At 42.9% G+C, this 20,814-nt stretch overlaps 1 protein-coding gene across 4 annotated transcripts in view; it reads left to right on the forward strand.

The window, feature by feature from the left end:
• Positions 1–17,582, forward strand: part of ZNF831 (zinc finger protein 831) — a 97,232-nt gene extending 79,650 nt beyond the window's left edge. For all 4 annotated transcript variants that reach the window (XM_037811866.1, XM_037811864.1, XM_037811862.1 and 1 more), the window contains 2 exons: positions 15,292–15,452; positions 16,148–17,582. In XM_037811866.1, the coding sequence (XP_037667794.1) occupies positions 15,292–15,452; positions 16,148–16,984 (998 nt within the window). In that variant the 3' untranslated portion in view covers positions 16,985–17,582. The remainder of the gene's footprint in view (positions 1–15,291; positions 15,453–16,147) is intronic.
• The last annotated feature ends 3,232 nt before the right edge of the window (positions 17,583–20,814 follow it).

Consider the following 20,814-nt stretch of genomic DNA (forward strand, 5'->3'; position numbering starts at 1 on the left):
TTCCTTGTTGCTTGATTTGTCCCTTCAAGGAGCTCTTCTCTGTCCTCTGGATGGGCAACCATTTTCTTGTGGACCTTCTGCTCTCAGGCCAACAGGAAAAAGATGTTTCTAATGGAAAAGAGTCAACTCCTGTCGTTTTGTGAAGTACGTTTAACAAAAAAGGCAAAGGTTTGCATTCTTCTATTCCTTCCAGCTCAAAAGGAGAAGAAAATGGGCTTAGCCTATTTTTTCTCCCCCCTCTTAAAAACTTCTTGAGGGAGAAGTTATGGGTGTAATATTTTCCCATTTAGAAAATGTACTTGAATCTTCAACCACCGCAGAGAGGCCGTGTCGTTCAGAAATGCAGGCTGTATCTGCAAACGCTCTTGACCCAGGCCATTTCCGCCCTCCTCATCCTCTCTCCCACTCGCCCTTGTGTTTACTAGAGGCCGAGGCTTTTCACCTGGAAAGGAGCTTCATCTTAATGGACTGTACGTGATGTTCTTTCCTGGTGGGTATAGGGTAGGGGACCGTTTGGGGAAGGAAGCGGACAGCCTGGGGTCCCTGTGCATACAGGAATGGGAGAAACGCTTCCGAGAGCAAACAGACTGATGATTTTTCAAAAGAGACTCTGTGAAGGTTGTTTTGCAAGGTGGTGGTTAAAGTTTCTCTAAAAACAGACGGGCCCCAGATGCTGGTTCTCCCTGTCGCTGCCTGGCCTTCCCGTGGGCCTTTGCCCCTTAGTCTTTGTGGAGACCCCTTTGAGGGCTGGGGGCAGCGCCATGCTGGGGGGATCTGTAAGGTGCCTGAGTGACCCTCGAAGGCAGAGCCGCCACCCCACCCCCGGGGATGTTTAGTTGTTAGCGATGACTCATCCCAAATCAACCCAGGACCCCCCAGCCGGCCCTGGGTTAACGGCAGCTGGTGCCTGAGCTGCTGGAAGGAGCAGGGGCCCCCGACCCAACAGCATGAGGACTTTTCTAAGCACAGTCAGCCCCAAACCAGCGCCCCCTGCCCCTCCACCCTAAGGCCAGATTTAGCAGATAAAAGCATAGGACACCCACTTAAATTTGAATTTCAGATAAACAATGTTTTTTTTTTTTTAGTATAAGTATGTCCCAAATATTGCACGGGGTATATTTATACTAAAAATATTTGTTGTTTACCTGAAATTCAAATTTAACTGGTAACCTTTCCCTGCGGCCCAGCAGTCAGGCCTCAGACCTCCCTGGGCCCTTCATATGCTTGAAAACTCACCCCCAACTTTCTTGCAAATCCATTTCCACTCTTACTCCCGATTTGGGGGTTCCTGCCTCTCCCTGCTAAGTCTGGAGCCCTGCTAATGATACAGCTGATTTCTGGGCTGCTTGTTATTCAGATACTTCATTGATGGCCTCTTCATGGGGGTGTGGAAAGTGGGTCCCCCAGGCTGAGCATCCCGATCCCCAGATTTCCCCTGAAATCGGTCCATTTTAATCTTTCTCTCTCTTTGCTTCTCTTTGCATCTCAGTCGGTGAGGTGATTCCTTGGCAGGGCCTGAGGCCTCTCAGTAGGACCCCCTCCCGGGGAAGACGGAGTGGGGGGCGTCCAGGGTCTTCAGCCATCCCTTCGCCATTTATAAAAGCCACTTCCATTCTCTTTCTTTCAAAGCTCATAAATGGGAGACAAAGGGTTAATTTTCTTTCTCTTTGAAATGCGTGCGTGAGAACACATCAAAGCTGCACCAGTCTGGCTTAGGAAATACACTCAGAAGGTGTAATCAGTGGAGCTGTACCATCTTATATACAGGGTACTTGTATAGAGGCTATTTTAGATTTTATTATCTACCTCATGCTATTTCATCTCCTCTCATCCTCTCCCCCTTGTATTTATTAGAAGCTGGGTACAGATTTCTTTCCCTGAGAGAACTTTCATAATAATGAAGGATATTTGACAGTGAGTCACAGTGAACACAGGATTGGAGGATATTCTGCAAGGAAAATGGATAGCCATCTTTTTCTCTGCCTGAGAGAAATATCTGAGGTAGTATAGACTAATAATTTCTCAAAATAGAAGTTTTGAAGGTTGGAATCTGCAAACTCCTTGAAGTGGTAGAAAGTATGCGGGATATTGTAATTATTATTTCATTCTCTGGCCAGCTGTCAGTTTTCTTTCCTGGGGTACAGCATCCGTTGGGGTTTAAGCCCCTTTGCAGTTTTCTTCTGCTTCCTCCACATTGACTGTTTTCCAGCTGTCATAAAGGGCCATCATGAGAAAATCAAGCAGGATCCACTGCCTTCCAGCCCTCATTCTTTGATGGATGTTCATGCAATTTTCCTATTATTTTTCTGTCAGCATTCATAGAAACAGTGTAAACTACTTTATTTCAAACCATTATGTTCGTTTACTCAATGGTAATTTAAGCTGTGTATTCTTTTTCTGATTTGAATTTAGTAATAACATATTTTTAAGGATAAGTCAAGATTTCCTGAATAAATTTTGGATGACAACTGCTTAAGGTTTAGTTCTCTCCCCCACATCCGCTTTTAATCTCTTTTTATTTGACCTTAGTTTTTACATACTTAGTTTAATTACTTCTTTCTGGGAGCCCTTTAAGCAAGCTCTGTGATTAATATGATTGAAGTAATCTTATCGACTGTCTTTCGTTCAAGAAAATAACAAAGTAGAAAGAGCAGTGCGGCCTCTGCCAGACCACTCCCAGTAGAGGGCTGCTATAATTGCTTCAAGGGGAATTGTCTCTAGAACTTTCTTCTCTCCCCTCTAGTAAGGTTTGCATATTTCTTATCCTGTTCTTTCCACCATCCATGCCTCAGCTTCTGTATACCATTTGCGTAGAATTGTGCATCTGCCTCAAGATTTCTCTCTGCTCCCTCCTCCATCCCTTCTCCAGCGGGGGTCGTTGGCTGCAGGAACTTGTTGACCGCTTCTCCAGACAAAAGCTCAAGGCCACCATCCATTTCTGTCAGAGCATGGATCTTCCTTCCCCTGATGCTCTAGAATTGAAAAACAGGCTCCCTTGGTGGGTGACGGAGTAGAAATCATCAGGAAAGGGGTAAAGATTTTTCAGATGTCGGAAGGAGTAGGTGTTCTGGGCAGTTCCAACAGGCCAACTGCTGTTCTTTAAAAAGAAAAATCTAGAAATCAGCTTTCCCAATTAGTTTGGTAGGTTTAAAAGATATTTCTGGGACAGTATTCTTTCTTTCTTTTAATTTTTATTTTAATTCTGTTTCCTGTAATCCTTTCTGTATTTCCAGGTAAGTGTTTGGTTTTGTGGGTACCCGAGCTGTTAAATCTCCAATGCATTTTAAGCAGACTGATTAAATTTAGCAGGAGATAACGGGAGCTACTGAGTCTGAGAGTGAGTTCCAGAAGTAAAAAAAAAATTCTCATAGTTCAAGTTTCACATCATAAGAGAGAGAATTTCTAAAGCCAGTGTGAGGACAAAAGATTAACTTCACAGAATTCTCTAAGAACTGGGTCCAACCCTTCCTCTTAGTTCTCCGTCCCCGTTTGTTACCGGTGCTCAGCTCCCAAGTTTCCCGAGACCTTGGGGTTCAAGTCCCTTGTGCTCTTCAGAGCGGACTCGAGACTGTGTTCCCTGCTTCGGTCTGAAAGAATTCATGACTGCCACCCCCTTTATTTCTTACAAGAATCCATAGAAACCACGTAGAGGCTTTTGCTGAAAAACACCACTTGAGTTCCATTGCTACAGGACTACAGTACAGAAGTACTTTTCTTTTGAGGCGGAAATCTTGAGAAAAGACGAAGCCAAGTTGAAAGGATTTCAGTGACAGCATGGTCCACCCAGTTGAGTGTCTTTCATTATTAAGAAAACCTCACATATAATAAGCCACTCAAATTCTTGAGGAAATTTTGGTATGAAAGTTTTAAGAGTATTTTGTACAGCTTTTATCCTTTTACCTTTATCTCAGTCCCCTTGCTCTTAAAGAGAATTTAAGAAATAATATTGAGTTCTGTACATGAGCAAGCTTTTACATTACTGAACTATTTTTAAACTGGCTCTTCCATTAATATTGTTTAGAAAAACTAACCTGAGTGGAAGAAAGTTTTCTGTTTTCCAAACCGCTTGCCTTTCCTCTATCACACAGAAAAGTGAAGAGAATTGCAATGGAAGTTCTGAAGTAAAGAAAACAATATTACCTACATCCCATATGAGATAGACTATCTGCATGTATGAAAACAGAAAAACATCCCTCTATTCTCTTCTCTGATGTCCTTGTCAAAGTAACTTGTACTAGTCCGTAACTTAGGTTTGAGAGAAGAGCTGGATTATCCAACCCTCCACACTTATCTTTGCACAGAGACAGCACGTGGAGTGCTTTCCTAAGGTGATTGGAAAACCAGTGTTGACCAGAACAACTCCAATATTTTCTTTCTCTTTTCTGGTTCCAGTTTAACATGTCATTTTTTTTTTTTTTCTTTTATCAGGATTAATGAGGGAGAGAAGGGAAGATCTTTCTTCCCAGCTATTATCATTGAAATGAATCAATTTCTTCTTTTTAAGGATGCAAATCTTGAGGAAAAGTGAGCTCGCTCAAATACCTCAATTATATTTCAAGAAATGGACTGTCTTTTACAGAATCATTTAATAATGAGAAGTAATTCAACAGATAGATACTCTTGATTCAGTCTTGGCATTACAGATTTCAAATGGTCTTTTCAATTATTGTATGTTCTTTCTCTTTGTCTCATGTTCCCATTTGCTCTCTGAAGTTTAGTATGTGCTTGTGGTCTGGGCAGAAACTTTTTTTAAAAAAAATTCAGGTTTATTGAGATATATTCACATACCCTACAGTCATCCACAGTGTACAATCAGTTGTCCACAGTACTATCGTATAGTTGTCCATTCATCACCAAAATCAATTCTTGAACATTTTCATTACTCCAAAAACAAACAACCCCCCCAAAATAAAAACAAGAATAAAATTACAAGAAGGACACCCAAACATCCCACCCATCCCAGCTATTTATCAATTAATTTTTGTTTCCATTTTACTACTCATCTGTCTATACACTGGATAAAGGGAGTGTGAGGCACAAGGTTTTCACAATCACACGGTCACACCACGTAAGGTACATAGTTATAAAATCGTCTTCAAGAATCAAGGCTACTGGGTTGCAGTTCAACAGTTTCAGGTATTTCCTTTTAGCTATTCCAATAAACTGAAAACTAAAAAGGGATATTTATAACAACACATAAGAATAACTTCTAGAATGACCTTTTGATTCTATTTGAAATCTCTCAGCCACTGAGACTATTTTGTTGCATTTCTCTTCCCTCTTTTGGTTGGGAAGGCTTTCTCAATTCATGAAACCGGGTCCAGGCTCACCCCCAGGAGTCATATCCTTCATTGCCAGGGGGATTTACACCCCTGGGAGTCAAGTCCCACGTGCAAGGAGGGCAGTGAGTTTATCTGCCTAGTTGGCTTAGAGAGAGAGGCTACATCTGAGTAACAAAGAGTTTCTCTGGGGGTGACTCATAGGCAATTATAAGTAGGCTTAGACTCTCCTTTGCAATAACAAGTTCCTAAGGGCAAGCCCCAAGATCGAGGGTTTGGCCTTCTACATTGTTAGTCTCCATTGCTTGTGAGAATATTGGTAATTCCCCAGGTGGGGAAGTTTAATACTTCTACATTTTCCCCCAGTCCCTCAAGGGGGCTTTGCAAATAGATTTTTATTCTCTGCCCAAATTACTTTGGGATGTATCAGGGTTGCACACTCATCTGTACAAACTAACAAGATCTGAGCACAAACTTTTAACTTAAGGAATGATTTTAAACATGACTTTCCACTAAACATCTTTCAGGAAAAAAAAATCTCTGCGAGGGAAGGCTTCTCAAATGGATTGCCTCTCATCAAAGAAATAGAAAAGAAATGAGAACCATTGAGAAAAGTAGTTCTGAAATGAAACATGATTACTTAGAAGAGACAAACTTTCAGAAAATTGCATTAGGATAGAGAAATACTGTAGGAGGTGGCTCGATTTCGGTGCGCGTGCTTTCCCGTTCCTCTGGGGGGTCCTCAGCCGTGTCTCTCTGAGGAAACGAGTCGAGGCTTTGCCGCCATCATGCCTCTCCTTGGGCGGTTGTGTGAGGTGGCATTTTAGTGATTCCTCCGGTGGTCACTTCCGACTTTCATCTGTTTTCACCCAATTGGTTGTCCCTGAGGTATAGTCCATAACCTGCCTGTTCGTGATATTTACCACAACACTGATCGTTGTGTAATTAGGTTCTAATTTTCTTCTCTAGCGACCTTGTATACCACCTCAGCCACCAGGCTCCAGCTTCTTAAATTATTAACAGTGAACTTGTATTTAATTCCAGGGCAGGGGGGGAGGGCATTTTGATTCTTCCTCTTTGTCTCATTTATTTTCCTTCTTACTGGACTCTCTTCTTTTGAATTCTGTACCTAAGTTTTTAAGTGACTGAAAAATTTTAACTAAATTTTTTTTCCCCACTCACACAGTTCAGGAAAAATTCCTCTGAGACTAAAGCTATCAAAGCAGCTGTCTTTCATTGTAAAAATAAATAAATAAATAAAAAAGTAAAGAGAACTGTTCTGACACGTGCTTTCTGAGGTAAAAGATTTCCCTAATTGTGCTTAAGATGTAGAATAGCTACATATTATGTGAAGATGGTGATGTAATTCTCTGAAATTAAGTAGCTTAGAAATTTTTTTTTAGCCTTTCAACTTCTGTTAGTCTGCCATTAGCGGGGCTTGGAGAGGTTGAGGTGAGGAGTGGAGTCTCCGTTGGGGTTCCTCTCTGTCACAGAACACCTCAAAATATTTTCCCGAGGAGAAACAATATGGCAGCCTGAACCCCAGGGCACTCTCGTCCACTGACACCCTCCCCACTTCTCCAACTAGAGCTAATGCCTCGGTACCATAATTTTTCCTGTCAGAATTAATAGGGAAATATTCTTTTCCTGAAGCTGCTAGTTAAGTAATATTGCTTATAGAATTGCTGAACTAGGATAACACCTCCTTCCCCAGGGTGTAAATCTTAAGAAATGATGAGACCATTGCTTAAACTCAGCAACTGGATTCCAAAGCCTGAACTTTTCCTCTACAATTTTCATTTAAAGTTAGGAGAGTTTGAGAGCCATGATCCATAAAGTAGATGCTCTTGATTCAATTTTGACAGAAAGTATTCAAATAATATTAATAGCTTTTTTTCTTCATTTGGTCTCCCTTCTTCCTCTGTTTATTTTTGTCCTTTCTTTATTTTAGGGCATTCTCTTGCTGTCTGGGTATGACTAAATGTTTAATTTACCAAAGGATTTTAAGCATACTTTCCCTGTAACTGTGGGTTTTTTTTTTTTTTTTTCCTGGAGAAAATAGTGAGTGAAGTGTTCTCGAACTGATTGCCTGTCATCAAAGAAAGAGAAGAGAAATGGGAACTGCAGAGAAAAGTGGTTTCTGAAAAAGATTAAAAAATGATTACCCAGAAGGAGCAAAACTTAAAAAAAAAAAAAAAAAAGGATAGTACAGAAATCCTCTAGATATGGGTTGAGATGGGTAAATCTACTTTTCTCTTCATTTCAACTTTTCTCTGCCCAAGAAACAGCCTCTGCTCTCAGCTGTCCGCTTGATTCCCGGCTCAGGGGACGGATTTGGCTCCAAGCTCCCCGTGCGTGCCCTCAGGCACAGTCTGGGGATCCTCCTCCTTATTTTCCATCTGAATTTTAGAGACAATATTATTTATTTTATTTTCTTTCAAACTAGTAAAGCAATTACCATGCTTGTTGCAACAGAGAAAGTAACACAGTTACATTTAAGGAAAGCCTTGGCAATTCCCTGCCCCTGCCCCCTAAGGTCCCCGGTTAGGTTGGCGCGCACCCTTACAAATCGTTCCACGTGCATCCAAACATGGACAGGCACTTAAACGGATCGTATCACAGGCGGTGATCCTCAGCTATTTTCTTCTCAATATATCTTGTGCATACCGAACTCTAGGCCAGTACATATACATCATTTTAATAGTGGCATAAAATCCTGGAGTATGGATGCACCATAATTTATTTAGTCAACTCTCTCCCTGTTGATGGACATTTTCCCCACCACAACCATTGCAGCAAACATTCTTGCTCAGTTTCCCAAAGAGTGGTTGCTGGAGCTAATATCCGGTGATTGCTGGATAGTAGATACTACCAGATTACTTATCAAAAGCAAGTGTAATTTCCCATAAATCTTTTTCTAACCATATATATTTAAAAAAAAAAATTTGCTCTGCCAAAGAGCAAAGCCTGGATGAAGCCGAAAGCTTTGCCATTATTATCTGTGCACTTGAGCTTCTTAAATAACAAGGGGTGACAAACTAGCCTCTCATTGGTCGAATTCAGGTCACAGATTTGTTGGTTAGCACAGTGCTTTTTTTTTTTTTAAAGATATTGGTTATCAATGTTTAAAAACACATGCTGTCTGAATTCCCAGTTTCTCTTGAAAAATCAATGACCTGGCAAACTGGACCCTACAATCTGTACGGCCAGTCAGCCGGCGAGGAGGGCCAGCCACCTTGGGCTGGATATGTACCCCCCTTCACCTCACTCCACCCCCAGCCCCCTCAGCCTCCCTCATTCGTGTCAACTTCCTTGTCCCCGCAGCATTTGTGGTCCTCGGTTTAAAGCAGGGTTTCTCTCACCTTTGACACTCTTGACATTTAGGGCCAGACAGTTCTCTGCAGGGGTCTCTCCTGAGCATCGCAGCATGGCTAGCTGAGTCCCTGGCCTACACCCATCACCTGCCGGTAGCACCCCCATGTTGTGACAACTGCTGGTTTAAACAAGTCCACAAAACAGATTTTCCTCAGCAAATTTTGAGATAAACTTTCCAAAGACTATTTGCTGGGGATTAATCATGCCCCCCACAAAACTTCAGTTGATCCTGAGGGTGTGAACCCATCTAGAAACAGGAAGATGCTGTGAGCTGAGGTGTGCCCGGATGAATGAGGTGGGCAGAAGTCCTTCTGGGCAAAGGACGTCGGAAGAGGGAAAAGAAGCTGCTGGAAAAGCACAAAACCGGAAGTCAGCGGAGCCGGGAGACCACAACACTGTTCCAGGGCAGTTTCCATGATCCGTCTCTATTCCTAGGCCTTCGTTTTTACTTTGAGTTCCCTAAATGACTATGCTTTAAAGTCACTGAAATTAGAGAAAATATCTGAGAGGAGAAAAGTGATCAAAACGCTTTCCTTTCACCTCAGCAACAGAAACGCAGAGAAGCTGCGACTACAGTGGCCTCTGTAAAGAAAGCTTTACCTGATACACACACGTAAAAGATACCATCCCTGAGTACTGTGTGGGGATGGTTGAATAAATCCCTGGGACAAAGGTAGACGTTGTCTTGTTCACTGCAGTTTACTGCAGTAATTTCTTCTGCTGGTTGTCCGCGGCCTCCGGGCGAGCTAACCGTCTCTCCTGCGCTCCCGCACAGACTCGCCTCAGGGTGCGTTTCTGAGGTGTCTGGGGAAGCCGTGGGGAGGCCCCTCAGGGCTCTTCTCTCCCTCGTGGCCGTCTCTAGCCTCCTCTGACAGGAGCTAATGACCTTCCGCAGTCATTTCTCATCAGAGTTAATAGAGAAGGATTAATTCTTTCCCCAAAGCTATTAGTTAAGTCATAATGCTCCGAAATTGCTGAAACAGAATAATTTCTCCCTCATCCTAGGGTGTAAATCTTGAGGAAAGATGAGACGCTGTTTCAGGTATATTAATTATGTCCCAAGCAATAGACCTGCACATACAATTTTCATTTAGCCACGAGAAACTTTTTTAAAAAGAATGATACGTTAAGTAGAGTAGCTGGGCTCCATCTGGGCATTTAAGGTTTCAAATGGCATTTAAAAAAAAATCATTTTCTTTTTTCCTTACATGATTTCATAATCCTATTTTTACTCTGTTTTTAAGGCACATCCTTGTTGTCTGGACATGATCAAACTTTTAACTTAAAGCAAGATTTTTAAACACCACGTTGCACTAAACACAGATTAGGTAAGAAATTTCCACAACGGAGAGCTCTTGTCTTAACTGCTTTCATCGAAGCAACGGACAGGGGATGAAAAACCGCTAAGAAAAGTGGTTTTGGAAACAAAGGATTTATTGATGATTACTTAGAGGCAAACTTTCAAAAAACTTGCATTAGGATAGTGTAGAAATACCCAAGGTTGTACTTAGAATGTGATGAATCTATTTTTTCTGGTCCATTCTTGAGCCCCCGCCTGTAGAGCGAGATCTGAGGCTGCTCCTCGCTGCTCGCTGCCGTTGAAACATTTCCTCATTGGAATCAACATCCTGCATCTCGTAGCCTGAGAGGAACGATCAGCCTTCCATCATTTTTTTTTCCTAAAGAGACTTTATAAACAAAAAGGGTAATACGATTGTAGAAGCAAGTGAATTCACTGCCTAAAAATTTTAGAATAATATCCAGCATGCAATGGGGACTTTAAAAACATCAGTTGAGTAATTACACGAATGGTTCAGACTTGTTGGGGAGGGACCAGCTGAAACGGGTGCAGTGTCAGAATAATTTTACAGTGTGTGTAGTTTGTTCTTTTCCCTGCATATAGTTTGGGGCAGGGCCCTGTTCCACCACCTCATAATACACGCACTTTTTCCTTTGTAGCAATTAGCACATTTGCTTGGTGAATTTTTTGTGCAATTATTTGCTTACCGAATTTCTCCCCCAGCAGACTGTAGCGTCCATGAGGGTGTGTCAGCCTTGGTGGACCCGTGATTGAATTCCCCGTGGTGAGCTCCGTGCCTGGCACAGAGGAAGTGCTCAATAAATACTGAAATAAGTGAGCAAATAACTGCCCACAAAGTGATTGCTTGCAGAATCTTGCCCAGCTTTATTTAAATAATTGCTAGTGCCTGGTGCCTCCTTTCATGATGATGATGCTTCTAAATAATTAAATTTCAAACCAGTTAATAATCTAGGAGATGACGCCTATATCTTTTTTGTTTATACTTGCAGCTTGGTCAGCAGGTCAACATTGTGGACCCATTTTCTCCTTTCTTTATAATTCAGAGTTTGTGGAATCCAGATTAATGGAGGTTTGGTGAATTGGGGCAACCTACAGAAAGCCATCAATTCATATGTATTTTCAGATCATGTTATTGGAGCTGAGCATTTGTTAGCATATTAATAAGCCCAGAAACTTAAAGAGCCAAAGAAGGCTTGGCATGAAAAGATGGCTGAGGTTATTTTGTGAGTTTCATTTATTTTGTTTCTTCACTTCATTTTCTTTCTAACTATTTTATGTTTCCCGTAGCCTTCTCGATATGGCTAAATTTAAAATTGCTACAACACTTTAAGCAGTCTCTTACTCTCAGTGTGGTTTGGCAATTCTTTCCAAGGAGAATTTTTAAAAACCCAGCCTTTAATCAGGAGAAGAACAGAACAGCGGAGAGCTGTGATGAGAGCCGGTCTCTCTAATAAGGTTCGCATAATCGCCTAAGAGCGGCTGGATTTCCCCAGATTGCATTAAGACGGAGGAATCTGCAATTTCTGAAGATGTAGGAAGTGATTCGTATAGTGAGATGCAAAAGCTAAACAGGATCACATTCTGTGCTTTAAAATCTGACCAGGATGCTACTTATTTTTTGAAAAGGGCCATTCATTTGAAAGCAAGTTAGCATCCTTCTTCAATAACCCGTATTAGTTTAACACACTTCAGTGACGTTATTTCGGCATTTTTCACAATTATTAAAGATAACTCACTTTTCTCTGTAGACTGTAGGGTCAAAAGCAAATTAAATCAGTGGTTTTTCTTCCCTCACTTTCAAAGTTGAGTCAGAAGTTATTGGTCAAATGGGTACATGACCTTTTTGCTTAAGCTGAAAGACACAAACAACCTGTTGGGAAGACATTTGGCCAATCTGATTATTTCCTCTGTACTAATTGGTTTTACCTCTTCATTGAATTGAATGAATTGCCTGGGAGTTTTGTCACTTGGGGGACACAGCTTCATCTACTTAGAGCAGGTGCTTGTGTTTGGAGCTGGCTACAGAAACGTTTATCATCATTATTATTTTTTGGTGATTTTTCACAGGCGAGAATGAAAACAAATATATTTATCAGTTGAATCCCTCCATTTACTCCATTCCTACTTCCACGCCTGATTCTGAGCCATCTCCTCTGGCCCCTAGGCTACCCTAGTAACCTTGTTTTCCCACCTGTGCTCCCCTCTCCCTACAAGCTAATCTGCAGATAATAGCAAGATGTGTCTTTTAAAAATGTAGACCCCTGCTAAAAACTTTTCCTTGGTTTCTTCAAATTAGAATAAAATCTAAACTCCTTACCACAGCTGCCTGCCCCCTGTAAGCTCTGACCCCTGTTGACTTCCCCACTTTCGTTTTGCATTCTGCCCCCTTGCCCATGACCCTACTTCTACCCTTGCCCTGGGTGGTTCCTTAGCCCAAAGTCTCGCCCCCCCCATCCCACCCCAACCCCCGCCCCAGGGTCCCTGCAATGCCTTTCTTATGGAAGGTGAAACACAGAGGGTGAGTGGGATGTGATTCAGCAGACCAAGAGAACTTAATCCTGATCTAACCGTGGGAAAGCCCTAAAAACTCAGAAATTCATGGCATCAGTGGGGCTGAAAATAGGAAGATTGGTTGAAAAACTAAGAAGCAGTCAGAAATCCCCACCCCACCCCTACTTTGCAGAGGTTGACAATGCCCCTCCGCCAGCTCAGCAGAAGACAAGGGGCTTAGCCCCCGAGGGGGATACAAAATGGAGGGAACAAGAAGCACAATTAGCTCAGTAGGGAGGTAAAAACAGGGGGTTTATCCCGATGGATAATACTGCATATGAAGCCCCCAATCTTCTTCCCAAATTTTGATTCTGGAAAGCTGATCGCCTGACTTATACTTTCCTGGGGGGAGATTGGGAGACTTCCTTGTAGACACTGGCCATCCCGTGTGGAAGACCTAAAGATAATGACATCAGGATTTACCACCTAAACAGGGCAACCAGGTCACCCTCCAGAGAGGCATGTGGTTGACAAACTGCACCTGCAAAGGATTCCCCATCAGCTTTCTTATTGCCTGTTTCTTAAATATGAGCAAATATTTTAAGATTGGGAGGCACCTCAGGAAAGAGAGAGATCAAAACAAACTAAAACAAAGCACCTTGGAAGAAAGAGAGGCTATGTAGGGAGAGGCAAACTTCAACAAAAACAACAGCAGTTCTTAATATTGCCAGAGATAGAAGAGAAGGCATTGGATCCATGAAATAAGAACAGGGTGCTATAAAAAAGGAATAGTCAGATAGCAAGAATGGGCTCTTAGAAAGTAAAAAAAAGAAACATAATAGCAGAACTAGAAATTCATGAGTTGGAATTTAAAGTTGAGGGAAGGTCCCCAAAATAAGACAAAAAGCCAAAGAAATAGAAAATAGGAGAGAAAAGAGAAGAACAATTGAGGTTAGTCCAGGAGGTCCAATAATCTCATAAGAGCAGATCTAGAAAGAGAAAGAAGGCAAAACAGAAGGAAATAAAATAGCAATAAAATAATTTTACACACTTTTATAGAACTGAAGGGCATGGATTTCCAGGTTTAAAAGGCCCATCAAGTGCCAGAAGTGGATGAAAATAGACCCAGGACCACAGCAGTATTAAGAGCAAAGAAGAGCCCAAGAGCCTCCAGAGAAGGAAAAGCAAAAAGGTTTCACCCAAAGGATCATGAATCAGAAATCTACTGGCTCCAGACTTCTCAACAACTAGAACCCAACAGAGCAATGCCTTCAGTTCTGAAGGAAAATGATTTCCAGTTCAGAAAGTTTTACCTTGACAAGCTGTCGATTGAAGTCTGAGCACTCTTATTTCATGTGCTCTTTCTCATGAAGCTCCTGGGGATTTTGCATCCAGAAAGCAAAGGAGTAAACCAGAGAAAGGAGGTCATGGGGCTCTGGGAGCCCAGAAAGAGGAGAGGAGAATCACGGCAACGATGGTGAAGGGAGGTGCAGGGACATAGTTGGGTGTGGATAGCATCCGTCCCTTTGGAGTGTCAGGAAGTTTCAAGAGAGCTATTTCTAAGGAAATGAGGTGGATAGAAACCTTAGACAGTTGGGAGTTGGGGGATGACTTTAGTAATAACTCAATGGAAAACTAAGCAAAAAAGAACAAAATAATGATTAACTCCTGGGAGAACAATGTTGTGCAAGGAAGTCAAAGTAATCACAGTAAACTACGTGGCTCAGCACTGAAAGTCATGTTACTAAACATCATAAAGTAAACATCAAATATTCATCTCAATATTAAAACCATGGCCCCATAGCTATGTAACTGTGGGGAGGATGGGAGGACAGGAAGTGTATACATGTGTGGTGCTGATGGAGGCTATACTCCAAACCGAAACAACTTAAGAAGTAGCTGTCATGAAAGCATGTTTTTAGAAGTGGAAGCGGTAAATACCAAAAGACTCCAAAATGGGAAAAGATGAGTGGGTGGGCAGGGGTTACTATTTTTCCTAATGGGTAGAAAGGTCTGACTTTTTAAAATGCTGCATGTGTGACTTTATTCTCCATGAAAGAGAATTTGAAAGTGGAGCTAACGCTGCCTCTCTGTTGACACAGCAATTTTAAGAGTTTTTCCCAACCTCAGCTTGTGAGGTAAACGCCCCTCAGAAATTCTGTAGTTCTTTTAACCTGTATCCCAGGCCAAGGTTACAGGAGAGAGAGTGATGGTGAAGGGTGAGGGAAGGGCAGTTGAGAGAGATGCTGCTTTGTGGGAGATGTCAAGTTCATTTCTCTTCCTTCCCTTCTGCCCACCACCCAAACCGCAACAATCACTACCACCACAATTTACAACAGCCACACAAAACCCTCAGCCTCTGCTAGCCGTTGCTCTAACTGAGACGAAGACATGGTTATCTCCCAGATGCAGAAAGTAACGGACAGTAAGTGATGGAGAGTGAAAGTTCTACTCTCTCCACCCGCTTGTTTAGGCAGAGAATTCAAGCCAATCTATAATTAATCTAATCAAACATGATCAGGAAGATGACGCTGCTGAAAAAAAGCCACGTGAAATGTCTTTTAAAGTATAAGTGCTGTAGAATTTTTTTTTACTTTGGCAATTGATTTATGTCATTTCTTTCCTTTGTAGGAGTAGAGATTATATTATTTGACCAATTCTGAATTGGTTTGAGGTAAATTGCGTTTTCATACAAACCATGTGAGACATGAGATGAGGGTTGATGAGCTCAGAGCTAGTCATGATTGCGTAGACACTCTCCTGGGAAACTGCTCTTTGCTTATTTTATGATTCCTGCTGTGTATAAATGTGCCTCTCTCCTTTTAGGTCTAAATCGACAAGGAGAGCCACCTTGCGCCTCCTCAGAATCACCTCTTTGTTGTGGAAATGAAGGGAAGAGTGAAAAGTACTGCAGACAAAACTCAGGAACCTTCTCTCCTAGTCAGAGTTCAAGAAATGTCACGGAAACAGACAAATTAACTGTGGAGGTGGGAACTATGGTTTTGAGCATGCCTATCTGTCCAGTGGCTATATTTATGCATCTCCTTTTGTTGTTGCCCAGTGTGGCAAGGCTCAGCTCAGGTCTGCTGCCGAAGTTTCCTGTTCTAAAAGGCAGTGATCACCTCCAAACCTTCTGCGTGGAAAGACGCCATTGGGGTGATTTCTGATGGTTGATTGTACATAATTAATTCCTGCATGGAGCAGAGACACTGTCATAAGGCAGGAATCCCTGTTCCAGGAGACCCTGCACCCCCAGCAGGTTGTGGGGTGTTGAGAACCACAGAGATACTAACCTATACCACATTTTGAAAAATATTAATCTAGAAAAAATTTAAGCTTAACCTAAAATGCTATAGAGTAACACATTTGCCTCGTGAACAGTGGCGACTTAAAATCGGAAGCTCAGAGCTGGTGGGTAATTGAGCGGTTTTGTTTTTAACAAAGCCACATAAAAGCACAGAGCCATCTCAGCAACCTATTTTGTCTCAACAAGGAGCTTTACTTGAGCTAATGCATCAATTAATTATTAATGGCAATTTATTGAGGACATCGTATTGGAGCTCACACGGTAGACCTTGTTTTCATTAAAGGCGGTGTTTCTGACCACAGTTCTGTGTGTGTGTGTATGTGCACCAATTAACCTTTATTCTCCCCATTTCTTTTTCCTTGCACTCCGTTGCAGGATATTTCTCCATCTGCTGGTGAGCATGGCGGCAGTTCTCCGAACACTGCTGCCCTGCCAGGCCTATCCCCACAGTCTGACTCCCGCTTGGCAGCGGCTATGGACAACCTTCCACCACGAGGCAAAGGCCTTGACGTAGGGTTGCTCGAGACTCAGCTACTTCTCTCCCAGGAACAAGTCTCAGTAGTTACCAAACCGTGCATTTTCTCAAATGCTCAAGAGCCCTTTTCCTTTGACTCCAAAGGAATCTCTTTCCCCGACGACGTTGCTACCTCTGCAGCTGCCCTTTGTACTTCGCTTGGGGCCAGAACAGGCCACACAACCCTGGGAATCCCCACTGCAGAGCCACAAGGCCACAGCCAGGCTGCAACGGAGACCCTGGCGCAAAGCCCGCCAGACAGAAAACCTACCCTAGAGAGCACGTCCCCATCGCCTCTGCCAGAGAAACCTTCATCTGGACAAAGACTTTCAGGTTCTGTTGCATTGAGGTCAACTGGGAAAACTCATCTTGAAATACCAGCCTCAGGGCTAAGTTCTAATAATTCACAGCAAGAAGAAGGGAGAGACAAGACTACTTTTCTTTCCAGGGATCAATACAGGTGTGGGGGAAAGGTTATTCCCTGCCCACCTTCAGGAGAGGACAATGAGAAATGTCACGTTCCTGGATTATTCACAGATTGTGTGGTTCCTTCGAACCCAGGGCAGCCCACAGAAACCCCCAAAGCCCCTTCTAAAACCGTCAAGAGGAGGAGTCTGGAAGGAATGAGAAAGCAAACCCGGGTGGAATTCAGTGACACCAGCAGCGACGATGAAGACCGGTTAGTTATAGAAATATGAAGCTTCTGGAAAGATGGTGCCTCCTCTCAAAGACCTTGGGTGCTACACCAGTACATGTCGTCGAGCTGGCCGGAGAGAACTCTGTTGAAGAAGCACCTAAAGATTAGGAAAGCCATTTGGGGTTCCTTACTAGCATCCCCCAACCAAGTCCAAACCGCGCCCTTCCCTGCTCCCCCTGGGCATGTCCCCAAGGCCCATTCACAGGGTGCCGGGCAGGGCTGAGCGGCAGTGAAGCCACGTCTAAGAACTCTCAGCCTTCGAGACTGCGTGTTGACTCAGCCTTCTCCTCCCCATCAGACCCCAGTCCCTGCCTCCAGAGAAATGGCCTCGACCAAGAGGGCTGCAGGAGACACAGCCACGAGCAAGTGACTCAGGGCCACCGACCCTCTCCCCTCACCAGCTGAGGGTTTGCTTCCAAGCTGGTGAGCAGACTTGGAATAGTTGAGGTTGCTTGAGAAAGAGAAGAGCTGTGAGTTGGGCATCAAGATACTTCTGCTCGTTCTAGGGATGAAGTCCTGATGTATTAAAAAAACTGGGTTTGGTTGTTATAAATTGCCTCCTCAGTGGAAGTTGTAAATATAATTGGAAATGCCTCTGATCTGGTGAAATGCTGATTATCTTTAACTGTTGCACAAATGGTCAGTGCTTTTCTGTGGTCCAGCCACACAAGCATGCCCCTGTCCCTGGCACTTTCTCTGTGGAGACCTCTGGAACCCTTGGTTTTTCTAGCTCTTACAAAAGAACGTTGTGTTAAAAGTTAGTAGAACAGTCTCTTGGTAATGAGTCATTTTTTTAGGGGAAAGATTCACTTATTTTCCTCTGATTCTTTTTGTCATATTGTGCTCTGAGCAATTTCAATTAGAGGCTTACACTTTAGTCATCTCTGCAGCTTAAATTGATGCCTGCTCATTGTGACGGGGACCTTTTAGATTTCCTCCAGAAGCTTCAAGGATACAAGACTAATTGGAGTTTTGACGCTGTTTTCCATCTCAGTAATTTTATTTTGGGGGCTTGATGTTACTTTGCTGTCAAATTAAATCAGCCTCTGTATTGTGCAAGTCAGAACTGCAGAGAGAAAACTTCCCAGCATTCCAAGCCAGTGCACCCCTGTGCAGAAGAAAATAGCAAATCTACGTCAGCTAGCCCGGGGAGCAAAGCCTCCAATTTATTGCATTCCTCTCCTTCTCCTTAAATGGGAGAGGAAAAACTTAAAGGGCCTACATTGCTGCATTTCAATAAAATTTTGTACTCGATTTTGGTATGATTTTGTAGAATTTGGAATTTATAGCTGAGCTCTTTTGGCTTAACTTTGATGTAACGATGTTCACATGACATCTTGTACTTCAAAGGGGAGGCAGCAATGTAAAACATCTCACACATATGAATACGCTTTAATAAGTCTTGGCCTGTGATGAAGTGTGGGCAAATTGCACATATCATCACATGAATTTTCCAATGTTAGGGTTAGTCATAGAAAACTTCAACATGAGACTAGCTTCCCCCAGTTGTGTAGCATGGCGTGGTCATTTCCTATGGGCTCTTAAACATCCCAGTGATTTCCATACCAGCCGAGACAAACATAAGCAGGGAGGTAAAAAGGATGTTAGACGTTCACTTAGTGCCCTTTTAAAACCAGACAGAAATGATGTGGGGATTGTCTGTCTGCCCTTTCGGATTATCCGTGCCCCCATAACAAGAGAGGTGGCCTAGGAAAGCTGACTTAGCCTTGTGGGGTGGGCAGTTGGCATTCTGACTTTATCCTTAACTGGCTGTGAAATCTCGGGTAAGCGCAGACCCCCTTGGCACCTCATTCTCTCCGGCCGAGAGTGTGACTTGTGCAGGATGAGCCGAAACGAGCCCCCAGGCTTTGACGCTTGGGACGTGAGCATGGGTGATAGAGAGGCTGCCCGGGCAGACTCAGTGGTTTGGAGGTGCCCCCCTTCTGAAACCATCACTCCAGGGGTCCTGCACTCAAAAAGTTTGGGTGGAGACCATGAGGGATCTGAAGCATAGATACTTACAGCTAATTATTGCCATCAAGAACGTGAGCTCAGGGACGCGCAAACTGGTCTTTTCAAGAGGAGTCCAAATTCCAGATTTGGGGGTGCAGTCACCTGGTTTATAAATATTGACTGACAATTCAAACATTAAAGAGAAAGACAAAACACTACTACATGAATTAAGACAATATGCCCGTGGGCTGAACTGGCTCACAGACTGCCAGGCCTCAGATGGTGACTTTGTCTTTGGAGGCATTGCCAGGTCCTTCCCTTCTGAGTGACTTTTGAGATGTCAGCTGGGTCACTGGCCCTAAATCAGTAAAGCCACAGCCCCAGACAGTGCTGAACTCAGGATAGTGGAGGAAGGGCTGCCTTCTACAAGCTGCGTTGCTGGCTGCCAATTTGCCACCCTAGATCAAATATGGCGGACCATTGACCCCATCTCTTTAGCTTCCTGTGTTTCTCTTACAAAGGCATGCAGGTTGCCAAACCATCCTGTCTCAGCCAGTAATATAGCTAGTGGATGATGATGTTTACAAGTGTCTTTTACTTTAAAGGAATGTGAATTTCTGAAAAGTTATATTTCAATGGATTTAAAAAAAAAAAAAATCAAAATGTCATTTGAATGACTCTAGAGCAGTAGTCTATCGAAAGGTATCCTAAGGTAAAAAAACATTTTTTTTTTAAATGAAGAATCAATCCTTTTATAAAGCAATCAACAATCTCTGATTTTATAAATCTTAATTTTCCTATGGGTTTTCTTAAAGTGGAAGGTAATTACGGAAACATGTTGAAGATGACATCAGTGACCTCTGACCCAGTTTGGGTTATTGAAAATAAAATTTCAGTCTTATCAGTTGGTATTTGCTGCAGTTTTCCACTCTCCCGTGGTTAAGGGAAAACAAACTTATTTTGGAACAAGGCAAACCAGAGTTTAAAGATCAGGGATTCTCCTCTTTGCCCAGTGCTGCTAACTTTCATTGTACCTTCATGTAGGTCTCTCAACCAACTGGTGCCTCAGATCCTTCCATCGGGAATAGCTCCAGGGGTGCTGGCATGGCCTGGTTTAATGAGCATTTTGAAGAACTTGCCATTCTCTCAGGGTAGGTTTTATACAAGTCCATGACCCATGTTGCTCTAGACTCACCACCAGGTTCATCTCTGACCACATCTGTCCCACCCAGGCCTTGCTTACTGAAGAGTGTTTGGGAAAGAGCTTTTGGAAACCTCCCCCTTGGCAACCTGTGCTAAGTGACATGTATAGTCACCTTGTTCTTGATGGAGAACCTGAATCCTCCCTGTTCTAATGCAGGCTCATCGTGTGGGTTTATTGGGGCATTGGTAGAGGTGAAGAAGAGCGGGTCCATCTCGTTAGGTACAACCTTTGAGATTCTGGACGAAGCTCATTTCCCTTTGGTTCACAACGGAGGTGGCCAATGGTTCATTTGCCAAGTGATGAGAAAAGATGGTGAAGGGAGGTCTCTGAATTCTAATCAAAACCCTGCCAATAGCGTATTGGGTGAATGAGGGCAAGTTAAATTTTACCGTCCTAAAATCCCTCTTCCAAAGCTGAGATGGAAAGAATAGGCTTGCAAAAGTGTACTGTGACCGCAGTTCTTGGCATGAAAGATGAACGAATTGCAGTCTCGTGCCAAAAAGTATTTCCTTGCATTTACATTCATTACTTAGAATGATCACATTATTCATTTTTTCCCCAGCATAGAAATTTGCATTTTGCACAAAATTTGCCTGGTGCAGCCGATTTTTATAGTTATGGAAACTGTCATCATTATTAGAATGTGCTGCTGCTCAGCTCCCCAGACATAATTT

Source organism: Choloepus didactylus, chromosome 19 (assembly GCF_015220235.1).
Source record: "Choloepus didactylus isolate mChoDid1 chromosome 19, mChoDid1.pri, whole genome shotgun sequence".
Classification (NCBI taxonomy): Eukaryota; Metazoa; Chordata; class Mammalia; order Pilosa; family Megalonychidae; genus Choloepus; species Choloepus didactylus.